This window comes from Tarenaya hassleriana, unplaced genomic scaffold (assembly GCF_000463585.1).
Source record: "Tarenaya hassleriana unplaced genomic scaffold, ASM46358v1 Cleome2, whole genome shotgun sequence".
NCBI lineage: Eukaryota > Viridiplantae > Streptophyta > Magnoliopsida > Brassicales > Cleomaceae > Tarenaya > Tarenaya hassleriana.
This window is the reverse complement of record NW_010965372.1, coordinates 8,535,314-8,545,733: the sequence shown is the minus strand read 5'-3', so window position 1 is coordinate 8,545,733 and position 10,420 is coordinate 8,535,314. Positions and strand designations below refer to the sequence as shown.

The following is a 10,420-nucleotide window of genomic DNA, read 5'->3' as shown; positions in this document are numbered from 1 at the left end:
GTTTTCAGCCTTCTGACTCGGACCTAGTCAGTATTTGACTCGGACCGAGTCAGTTCCACGCGGGTCGAAGTCAGTCCCATGTTTTGGGCTTGGCTGATGTTTTGACTCGGTCGAGTCAAAGTTTTGACTCGGACCGAGTCAATACTAAATGGGCCGAGTCAAGAGTTGACAATGGGCTTGGGCTGATTCGTTCTGACTCGACCGAGTCAGCGTTCTGACTCGGACCGAGTCAATACTCGGAAAAAGTCTCTTTTCACAAGGATTAGGGTTTCTAATCTTATATGGAGGTGTTGGACGCCGTCCTAAAAGAAGAACTCGACTTACAGAACCCTAAGACAGATCTAGAACACAAGAAAATCGTTTCTTTTGAGGTTCTAGTTCCCGGGATTCGATCCCAAGTCTTTGAAACCCTATTCACTTCACAGATCCTAGCAGATCAGTTCCAAAAGTGTTTGGAATCCTTCCCGTCGGTGTGGATACGTGTAGAGGAGCTGTATTTTCAGCTCTTGGTGATTAAAACAGGCCCTGGATCGATTGCTACTTTCAGATCTTCAGGAAAGAGGTAAGTATTCGATTCCTACGGTGATATACACGATCTGTCGGGGTTTTACGGATGATTTTGGTTGCGTGTGACGTTTGACTAGGTTTAGATTATCCTTCCGCTGCATGAAACCTAGTAAACCAAACCCTAGATCGATATGATCGCATGCTATGAATCCGTAGCCTAAAAACCCAACAATATATACATATCCGCGTGTAAGTATATGCAGCCACTTTTGAAGCCTGTTTTCAGCCGTGGGAGTTATGCCAGAGTGTTTTTTACTGCGAAGTTTAGTGCAGAGACTAAAAAACCTCTTATTTGTGTGTGATGTGAGCTTTTGGTATTAGACACATAGGCATGTGATGTCGTGGCTTAGTGTGTGTACTGTCCCCATTCTTCACTACTAGGAGAGCCTTGGGCCTTTGGCCCTCGAATAGCTCTGAGTTGGGGAAATGAATGTTACATCTGTCTATACATCAAAACCCTTAAAAATAGTTTTTGTGATCGGACTGTTGCTGGGTCGGATAACTTAGGAGGAAGACTAGATTGAACGACTGATAAAAACAGGCAAATTATATAGGAACATAGAAGTGAAAAACAGATAGAAACAGTTGTAAATAAATAAAATGCATACGATATGATATTCTTTTAGCCGAATTTAAAATAAGGGTCGATGTAATTATTTTTTTTAATGTTTTGCAATGACTTTTTTTTTTATGATTTATCAAACCCTCAAGCATATTCTCAAATTTTCAGTATATTTGATTTAAATGATTAGGTATTGTTGTTATTTAAAAAAAAATAGAACGGGTTACAAAACATTTTTTTTTTCCAAAAGATTATGTTGGAAACCTATTAATTATACAATAAAATTATTTAAGCATTTAAAAATTATTATTTTCAAAATTATTTTGGGTAATTTGGTACCGAAATTAAGATGGAAAAAACAACACAAATATTGTTGATATAAAAAAAAAATGAGTTTAAAATACGTCACGCGGTCGTAGGCTTTTGTTTCTAGTTCTACGTGTAATACAGCGAACTCTGGGAGAAAGAATACATCGTTTTCCGGATTTGATTACTTTTAATTTTATCCAAATTTCAGTACAGAAACATTGTTTTTAGATTTTTTATTTTCAAGTTTAATACATTTAACTTCAAAAGCATAACGAATCTATCGCTTCAAAATGGTATTTGGTTCAGTTATACCATATTATATTATTAATAATACATATGTATATACATGTCCGACTCGGTAATCAACTTGTAAATGCAGAAACCAGAGACAGCAAATAACATTAGGCGGATATGGATAAGTATTGGTAAAAATGAGCTCAACTCAGAGATCAATGCTTGAAATGAGCAGAGGCAACAACAACAATCTGCCCCTTCCAAAAGAAAAGTAAAATGCCGATACAGAAGAACTCAGTCCATGATGACCCAATAAGGTCTGTGGTTTATTTTATTGGTGAAAGAATCGAACCCTAGTTAAGCAGTGGCTTCCTTCAAATAAGCAATGAGATCGGCTCGTTCTTGTGGCTTCTTCAGTCCAGGGAACACCATCTTCGTCCCGGGGATGTACTGCACAAAATGAAGATGAATGATCAGATCAGCACCGTCCGGGAATGTTCCATGAGTTGCAAGAGACGAATTAGCAGAACCAAGCCAATGCAACAAACAGAGAATTTAGATCTCCATCATATTCGGATGGATTGAGAAATGTCAGATAAAAGAAACTTTCAAATGAGATTCGTCAATGATGCAATTTCCTTAGCTAATCTATTCTCTTGTTCCAGACCAATCTGAATAGCCTTGACACACTCGGATCGACTTGATTGCTCTTACGTCCAACTTGTCGGCAAGTGTCAGAGCAAACACAACCAATATCTTGGAATGCGTGAAGGTTAAAGAAACAGCGGAGAAGATCTATAACCACTATTTATTTCATGATGAACTGAGTTTTTCCTATGAAAAGAAGTCTAGCAGCCAAACATTCTCACCCATGAACTATCTTTGTGTAAGCAATCAATGGCCTAAGAAAAAAGACTCTCTTCATTCCGCGGAAAAACACCACACGGCTAGGAGAATCATCTCTGCTTGGATTCCAGAAAGGGAAAAGAAAATACCTTCTTGGGGTTCAACAGGTAATCGTACAGAGTCTTCTCCTCCCACATCACGGCCATGTTCTTGTTAGCTGCAGAGTATGAGTATCCAGGAGTTGTTCCAGATTGCCTTCCGAACAAACCGTTCAAGTTCGGTCCTGTGCGTGTAATGAGATTTCAGTCCATAGCCACATCAGAAATCTGAATCAAGCTTCGAGGAAACCCAGAAAATGCGCATACAACAACGAAAAACTCGAAAAAGCGATAAATCTACATCAATATCAGCGAACAATCACATAAAACCTAAAGCACAAAATTCGAAATCTCGTTCGCATAACAAAGTTTCGTCGATAAAACAGAAAACACAGATGCGTAAAATCCACACCGGAGACTACAACAATAATCATGAATCGAGGAGACAGAAAGCTCAGATCCAGACAAAATCAATCTCGAAACAGACGAAGAAGACGGAGAGGGAGAGAGGACCGACCTTGCTTGTGACCGGCACCTTTCTCGACAGTGTGGCACTGCGCACATTTGGTTCTGAAGATCTTCTCTCCGGCCTTGGGGTTACCAGGCGGTGCTTCGTCGAACGACGCCATTTTTCTTCCTCTGCGAAAGATCAAACGAGAGAGAGAGAGAGAGAGAGAGAGAGAGAGAGTTTGGGGAAATGCGTTGGGAATTAGAAGGGGTTGTTTCTGGTGACGACACAGAAGAAGGTTCCAGAGAAAACAGTTTTCGACGACCACGTGTCGCTTTTTTATTGGATAATTCCTGGTCGGTTGACTATTTGATTCGCTTTTTCATTTTTGTTCACTTTTTCCTCGCGATTTTCTAATGGGCTTCTTGATGGGCTCGACGGGTCAAATTCGTCCGCTCTGGCCCACACTTGCTTTCTTCAATAATTCAGAAAAAGCGGCATACATACATGCATGCATGCATGCATACTATTGTTTTCTGGTCGGGTTTTTTTCTTCTTCTATATTTGCCAATTAATTTGTTTAGTTTTTTTTGTGAAATTAATTTGTTTAGTTGTTTTGGATAGTATGCTCTGTTGAATTTTAGGTTTCTAACCATCTATAAATAGAAAAAGGAAATTCATAAGCGTAAATCTGCAATACAAATATCACAATTTTCATTTTACCCAAAAAAAAAATCACAATTTTCACTGGCTTTTTATTTATTTATTCCGAGCTATTGTTTAATACAATACTGTTACAGATATGTAATTGTTATCATTCATAATTATAACATTATGCATTTAGAATACATGATTATATTATATGACCAAATCAATCAATCTCGTTTAGGGTTTTGAAACAACCATGTATAATGTGAAAGTTTTGTGGAGGAAAAGGGCTAAGCAAGAGAAGGTTCAGTGAGGCATCATGGTCCACTAGGATTCCGAATTAGCCATGTCATCAACAAGAGAATATATATATATATATATATATATATATATAAAAGAGATACAGTATATGCTCATGTAGGAATAAATGATAAGTTTGGTGAATGTTCAACACAAGCAAGAATATTCTGCCTTTGACCTATTCGTTTATACGTGCCTCCCATCCATGTCAAGTTCCTTAGGTTATCGTTTTTGTAATTTCCTGTTAGAAAAAAAAAACAAAATAACCGCATATCAGATTCTTAGTTTTCTTAATCATGAAACGCAGACGCTCTAGCTTTTGTACACGAGCGATACCATGCGTCTGCGATTGAATATTAGAACATCCAAACATGTCGCGGCTGCGTTTGGACAACTGCCGAAACCCGAGTTCTGCATTTGGTTGGAGTCTCTTTTTGCGTTTGCGTTTAGCCGCGTTTCAGGTGTAAAACAATGGCGTTTTGCTTCTCAAGTTCGTTGACTTTTTGGGAGATGATGATAAGGCTAAGAGCAGATCGATCGATGTCGATGTCAAAATGAATCATGTGTTTACGAGTTCAAACACTGGAGAGTGTCTCTTGGTCCGTACCAAAAACGTATCGGACATGGTTGACGAACTACAAAGCGATACGAGAAGGCAAATCTTCGAATCTCCGCGTCCGTACAGCTTAAGAAATTAATTAAAGAAATCGATAGAAAGGATTCTATCTCGTCATCGTCCACAAACTAACTTCTTAATCCCCTTTTATATACAATTGGATGTATATTATATTACACGTATTATATCATTTCAAAGGACATAAACAAAACTATTTGGCTGCAAAGTCAGAAAACCAATATCTTATAAATTTATTTTTAAAGGGTATGAATTGTGTATTCGACAAAAATCGAGAATATTTGAATTTATATATGAAAATCAATATTTGAACTCGAATTTAGAAAGTAAATTAAAATATTTTCATGATTTTAATAATTATTGAATATATTTCGTAATTAAAAGCTAAGAATAGTTTTGCATTATTTAAAAAAGATCATTTCATTATTATTTTTAATAATCTTGATATTTTTGTAACTTTTCATACACCCTAAAATATCGAATTTTGTCTACTCTAATACAACTTATGAATGGTGAGATATAAAAAATCATAAAATTTTGTTACATGTATGTCTGATTTTTTTTCAATATCTTATATATGTATATTTTGTATTACACACATAAAATTGTTAATATGGTCATATTTTAAACAAATAATGAAAAAGGTTCGCACAACTTGTTGCGCATAGATGTGGAGTTTGTTGGAGTATTTAACAAGCCGAAAAAGTCATGGGACTTTGGGAAATGGCAATATGATGTAAATAATAATGCAATGATAGAGAGGAAAAAAAAATGAAAAATGAAAATAAATATGCAATGGCTGAAGTCAGATCTTCAGCAAAACGACGCCGCATTGTTATCTGCATAACGTTTGCTCCCCCCTCTCACGCTCTTAGCTCAACATCATCAAACACAACACACACACACGCATATATATATATATATATATATACACAAACATCATATGATGAATAGTACACACGTAATTAAATACTATATAAAACATATATTCATTGTTTCTCAATGTAAATGTAAATGTAAATCCTTTCTTATTTGCATTTTTTTATATACTTCGAGTCCTCTCCCCTTTAAAATTTGGAAGGAGTGAACGAATGAAACAAACACATGCCGTTTACAGAAAGCTGAATGCTTCACCTGAAACTCTTGCCACCTCTCTCCTCTTTCTTCTTCTCTCGTCGTGATTCCTACAAATATCGCGAATAATTTGCATCAAAATCCGATCTTGGCGATCTGGGTTTCTCAAATCTCATCTGGGTTCTTCAGTTCTCGAACTAAATTCGTTTCTCAATTAATAATCGAATAAATAAAGACACTGAGACCGGTTTGTGTTGGGATCTGTCGGCTCTGAGGCATTGCGATTACTACTGGGTCATGTCTTACAGTAACCCAAACCCAAATCCAGAGGCCTTCTACGGTTCACCGACAGCCACCACGAACTCTCCGGAGACGGTGCCGGAGCTTAAACTGTACCAAGCTTTCATCTTCTCAGTGCCCATCTGTTTCACATTCATTATCCTCTTCTTGTTTTACTTGATCTACCTTCGCCGCCACAGCGTCGATTGGTCTTCTCTCGGAGTTCGAAGCAGTTTCATCACCACCAATAACACTCTCTCCGTGGTTTGTCTCTCTTGTCCTTTAATTCTCTATCGTTTTTTACGGGTTTTGTCTGGGATTACACTCACATGTTCTTTTTTACCTTGATTTATGTCCTTCTTTTCGACGTTTCTAATGGGTTTGTTCTGTGATGATTCCTGGGTTTGAAATCCGAGCAGGCTGAATTAGGGCTGAGCAAAGAAGTGAGAGGGATGCTCCCCATTGTCGTCTACAAGGAGAGCTTCTCCGTCACGGATTCACAGTGAGTTTCCAGATTCTTTTCCTTTGGAAAAAAAATCAATCTTTTAACTGTCTTGTATATCTAATAAGATATCCCAAGGGTTTATCTCCAGAAGAACAAAGGACAGTGAGAATGTCGAAACAGTTGTGTGACTGTTTGAAACATCTTAGAATTCAGTGGCACAATTAGGTTTTGTGGATCATATGATATGATTCATAATTGGGGACATTTTAGAGGAATCAATCTCACTGCTTTAGCTTTCTGATACTCCCTACTTGCATAGAGCCACACTCAGTATCATACATAATTTCTCATGTGATTTACAGGTGCTCGGTTTGCTTGGGGGATTACCAAGCGGAAGACAAGCTTCAACAAATCCCAGCATGTGGGCACACATTCCACATGGACTGTATTGACCAGTGGCTCACAACGCACACCACTTGCCCTCTCTGCCGTCTCTCTCTTGTCCCCAAGTCCAGCCCGAGCCAGCCCCATCACAGCCAAGACCCTTCTTCTCTCTCGGAGATCACTGATGAAGCATCTGCTCGGCCAGAGCCCTGGTCTACTGAACAACCCGTAAACCAGAGCAGTGACGGCCAAGAACAGCCGAGGGATCTGAATGAGTGTAGCCACAAGGAAAAGGATGAACGAACCACAGTAGGCGCTTCGGATGCTTGTGATGATCCCAGACCTGGTTAAAAGGCTTTTTAGCCTCCTGGATCTCCCTGTAAAGTGTTTGCTACTTTCTTCTTGTTTGTAACATTAATAGGAGTGAAAAGAGAGCGTGATATCAGATGAAGGAAAAATGGTAACTTGAATAAGAACTGCGTGTTCTTCATCATCTTCTAGGTGTTTGGGATCAACCCATTTAATGTGCGGATTCATCGAAACTCGCCGCAGAAAAACCGGCCTGACGGGTTTCATCCCAAGGGGTTTATCTTGTTTCATCATCCTTGGTTCAGAAGAGATACAATAACATGGATTTACACAATTGAGCTTACGTTATAGGAGGATAGTTAAGAGTGGTGGAACAATGACAAACGCATAAAAGTTGAAGTGGTTGAGGCTGACGTGATAGTTTGAAGTTCAGAGAAGGACGTTTAACCAAATGAGGGAACCTAAGTGGTTGATCTTCAGACAGACCCATCTCTCTGTTTCACTGGGCTTTGTTTTGTTCTCGATTTCGGTTTACTTGATTCTGACTTTTCCTTCAGGATCAAGTTTCTTTCGTTTTCTTCACACATAGGGATCCAAAGTTGATTCCTTTGCTCATGCCCAGAACCCTAAACAGGCGTGAGGGAGTTCATCCCAGATCTCGAGTACGTCGCCGAGGTATTTTGTTGGTACTTTATTCTTGTCTTTTGACTTATTCGCTGGCAAGTTCATCATCGCGATTGCTCGGCTTGTCATTGCCCTAATCCAAGACTTTACCACTTTCCCCTTTTGCCCTAACGACTGCCTAGGATCTCCAAAATCCAACCTCTGGTTCGTTGTCCGAGCTTGTTTTCCTGTCGTGGGTTCAATCCAGAACAGAGTTCATTACAGACAATCGGATCCTGTATTCCCACAACGTCGGAGACACCAGCACCAAGAATCTCGCCGCCTTGTGCTTGGAACTCCGACTTTCCACAAATGGTACTTGGGAACCATATGTAAGAGGACTTTTGGGTTCTTGATGGAAGATGGGTCCGTGTGTTTCGCCATTGTTGATCAGGGGTTAGGGAGATCTTGCGTTCTCAAGTTTCTCGAGCATCTGAGCGATGAATTCAAGAAATCTGCTACGAGAAATACCCGAGAAAGTTTCTCTGGGCTGATCGGTTCAGTCATTGCTGAGTCTAGCAACGATTTGAAGGCTAATCTGGCATGTTTTTCCTCTTCATCAATGGATACTGAGTCCAATGAACACACCAAACCGCTAATTCCGCGAGATTCCAGCTTCTGGGCAGGTAAGCAGGCAAGAGAAGAAGAAAGGGAAAGATCATATGATTTCATCGAAGGGCACTGAGCTATAGGAAACATTACTGGGGGCTATGGTACTCATTCTGCAGCAGCAATCGTTGCAGAAGGACTGTGTTCCGGAAAAGGGAAGAACTGGATCTCACAGCAGCATTGAAGGGAAGTGCAGATTGTTGTAGCCATTTGGTTTACGCTGCTCGGGGATTGGCTCGCTATTTGTCAGGGCATTGAGGGCACGCGTTCTTGATCGGTTTCACCCTCACGCCTCTTCTCCCGGTTTCTGGTTTTGCCGACAAATTCTGCTGCCTCGAGGTTATGTACCTTAGCTTGTGTATGATTCGGTGATCTTGTCACTTTGGCTCGATTTCGTTTTACTCCACAGATGTTGCGTAATGGAAATTCATAGCGAGCTGTCTTGTGTAAGTGCACATGGTTCGTAAGTTTACACCAAGAAGTGCGAAGGCAAGAACAGTGAATGGTTCCATGATTCACTCACACAAAGTCCTCAAGGCTAAAAATGACACTATTTAAAGGGCATGTAACCATTCATTGTTAATTTGAGGACTAAACAAAACACCCTTCCACTTTTATATAAGAGGAGGCATCCTTATGATTCTTTTAGATAAACATGAGTGATGGTTACCAGATTCTTGAGAATCTGCAAGTCTGATGATACTTCAGCTTCTTCTTCTGACGACACTTCACTTCCTCCCCCCCCTTTTGGAGCACGCCTGAGTGATGGATGAAACGATGAGTCTTGGTACGGGCTTTTTTTTTTTTGTCTTTTTGGAATGGTTAATAAAAAAAAAACAGTGGGGTTGATGCAAGTGAGATATTTTGTGACCATCACCTGCTTCTTGTCTGTTTATTTCAAACATATCATTAGTGTTTTTTTCTTCTTCTTCCGAATCGCTAAATCTATTTCCTTCTTCTCTCCATCTAGAATTCAATTAAAATTACTCTTCCTCAATTTTTCCCATAGATTTTTATAGGATTCCCAAGTTTAAGTTATCAATGGCTTTATATTATTTATTACTTAAAAAAACCCAAAAAATATTTATAAATATCTTTTAAATGATAAATTGATAATATATAATTGGGATTTGAGATTTTAAATGTATTAATTTCTAATTATTTATAATATAGATATCTATTAAAAAAAATTAACTGCTTCCAGTTTTAAATAACTTTTAATATTTATGAAAAATCCAAAAATTATTTTATCTGTTATTTCATTATTTTCAATTATAAATTTTCAAATATATATTTATAGTAATAATATTTGTTATTATCAATATATTTAAAATTAATAACAACTGTAAAATATGTTTTAATGTTTTATTAGTTTTATTGGTAACTTAAATTTTGAATAGCTATCTTTTAAAATATTTTTTTTGTAGTTTGTATTATTGTTGTTGTTGTTGTTGACGGATTTTGGTGGAAATAAACTGAGTTTGGATTAAGAGCGGAGCGGAGCGGAGCGGAGCGCAGCAACTACGAGATAATATGGAATCAGTCATAAATATAAAAACCGTGTAATATGGAAAAAAGGAAAAGGCGTGGAGCAAAAGAAAGCGAACCGCCTCGAATCTGCAAAAACAGTGGGACCCACTCCTTAAAAAAATAGTAAAGCATCGCTCTCGCTCTCCTTGCTGCAGACGTTCAAGCTTTCGGTCAAATTCCAAAAACCCTAATCCCCCCATCGTCTCCGCCGAAACTCAAACCTAAAACCCCTTCATCCCCTTCTTCTTCTAGTGTAAAAGTTAAGGTTAAAGAGCTGGTATGGTCATGGCGGTGATCAACGGCGGTCGGGTAGCGAAGAGGGCGAGGCGGAGCAACCGGGTCTCCGCCGATCTCTACGATTTCTTCACTTTTCCGGCGGCGGCGGATGGCAGAGGAGGGTCGCCGCTGCCACCGTTCCGGGACGGGGTGAGATCTTTCCTCTCGAGCTACGCGCGGGTTGCGTTCCCACCGTCGACGCTCT

The 10,420-nt window shown here is 39.0% G+C and overlaps 4 protein-coding genes across 4 annotated transcripts in view; 3 read left to right on the top strand and 1 right to left on the bottom strand.

Moving 5' to 3' along the window:
* Positions 1-1,808: 1,808 nt before the first annotated feature.
* LOC104813085 (cytochrome c-2) lies at positions 1,809-3,334 on the bottom strand. Its single transcript, XM_010540600.2, has 3 exons — positions 3,134-3,334; positions 2,668-2,801; positions 1,809-2,122 (listed from the first exon to the last, which is right to left on the bottom strand). The coding sequence occupies exons 1-3, from the start codon at positions 3,243-3,245 to the stop codon at positions 2,030-2,032; spliced, it is 339 nt and encodes a 112-aa protein (XP_010538902.1). The 5' UTR covers positions 3,246-3,334; the 3' UTR covers positions 1,809-2,029.
* Positions 3,335-5,687: 2,353 nt separating this feature from the next.
* Positions 5,688-7,427, top strand: LOC104813084 (RING-H2 finger protein ATL7-like). Its single transcript, XM_010540599.2, has 3 exons — positions 5,688-6,263; positions 6,419-6,501; positions 6,807-7,427. Exons 1-3 carry the CDS (start codon positions 6,018-6,020, stop codon positions 7,177-7,179), a joined length of 702 nt encoding a protein of 233 aa, XP_010538901.1. The 5' UTR covers positions 5,688-6,017; the 3' UTR covers positions 7,180-7,427.
* An 86-nt stretch (positions 7,428-7,513) lies between these two features.
* On the top strand, positions 7,514-9,305 carry LOC104813083 (phytolongin Phyl1.1-like). The gene is made up of 2 exons (XM_010540598.1): positions 7,514-7,812; positions 7,944-9,305. The coding sequence occupies exons 1-2, from the start codon at positions 7,752-7,754 to the stop codon at positions 8,483-8,485; spliced, it is 603 nt and encodes a 200-aa protein (XP_010538900.1). The 5' UTR covers positions 7,514-7,751; the 3' UTR covers positions 8,486-9,305.
* Positions 9,306-9,952: 647 nt separating this feature from the next.
* The window catches only part of LOC104813080 (PHD finger protein At1g33420-like), a 3,281-nt gene continuing 2,813 nt past the window's right edge, over positions 9,953-10,420 (top strand). The window contains exon 1 of the mRNA XM_010540597.1: positions 9,953-10,414. Coding sequence (XP_010538899.1) covers positions 10,219-10,414 — 196 coding nt within the window. The 5' untranslated portion in view covers positions 9,953-10,218. The remainder of the gene's footprint in view (positions 10,415-10,420) is intronic.

What these genes read in the sequence shown, in the direction of transcription:
- LOC104813084 (XM_010540599.2), top strand. Translation starts at nt 6,018, where the DNA reads ATGTCTTACAGTAACCCAAACCCAAATCCAGAGGCCTTCTACGGTTCA. An exon ending in CCAATAACACTCTCTCCGTG is followed by an intron (nt 6,264 to 6,418) that starts GTTTGTCTCTCT and finishes AAATCCGAGCAG; the next exon opens with GCTGAATTAGGGCTGAGCAA. An exon ending in TTCTCCGTCACGGATTCACA is followed by an intron (nt 6,502 to 6,806) that starts GTGAGTTTCCAG and finishes TGTGATTTACAG; the next exon opens with GTGCTCGGTTTGCTTGGGGG.
- LOC104813083 (XM_010540598.1), top strand. Translation starts at nt 7,752, where the DNA reads ATGCCCAGAACCCTAAACAGGCGTGAGGGAGTTCATCCCAGATCTCGA. An exon ending in ATCTCGAGTACGTCGCCGAG is followed by an intron (nt 7,813 to 7,943) that starts GTATTTTGTTGG and finishes ACGACTGCCTAG; the next exon opens with GATCTCCAAAATCCAACCTC.
- LOC104813085 (XM_010540600.2), bottom strand. Translation starts at nt 3,245, where the DNA reads ATGGCGTCGTTCGACGAAGCACCGCCTGGTAACCCCAAGGCCGGAGAG. An exon ending in AGGTGCCGGTCACAAGCAAG is followed by an intron (nt 2,802 to 3,133) that starts GTCGGTCCTCTC and finishes TTACACGCACAG; the next exon opens with GACCGAACTTGAACGGTTTG. An exon ending in ACCTGTTGAACCCCAAGAAG is followed by an intron (nt 2,123 to 2,667) that starts GTATTTTCTTTT and finishes CATTTTGTGCAG; the next exon opens with TACATCCCCGGGACGAAGAT.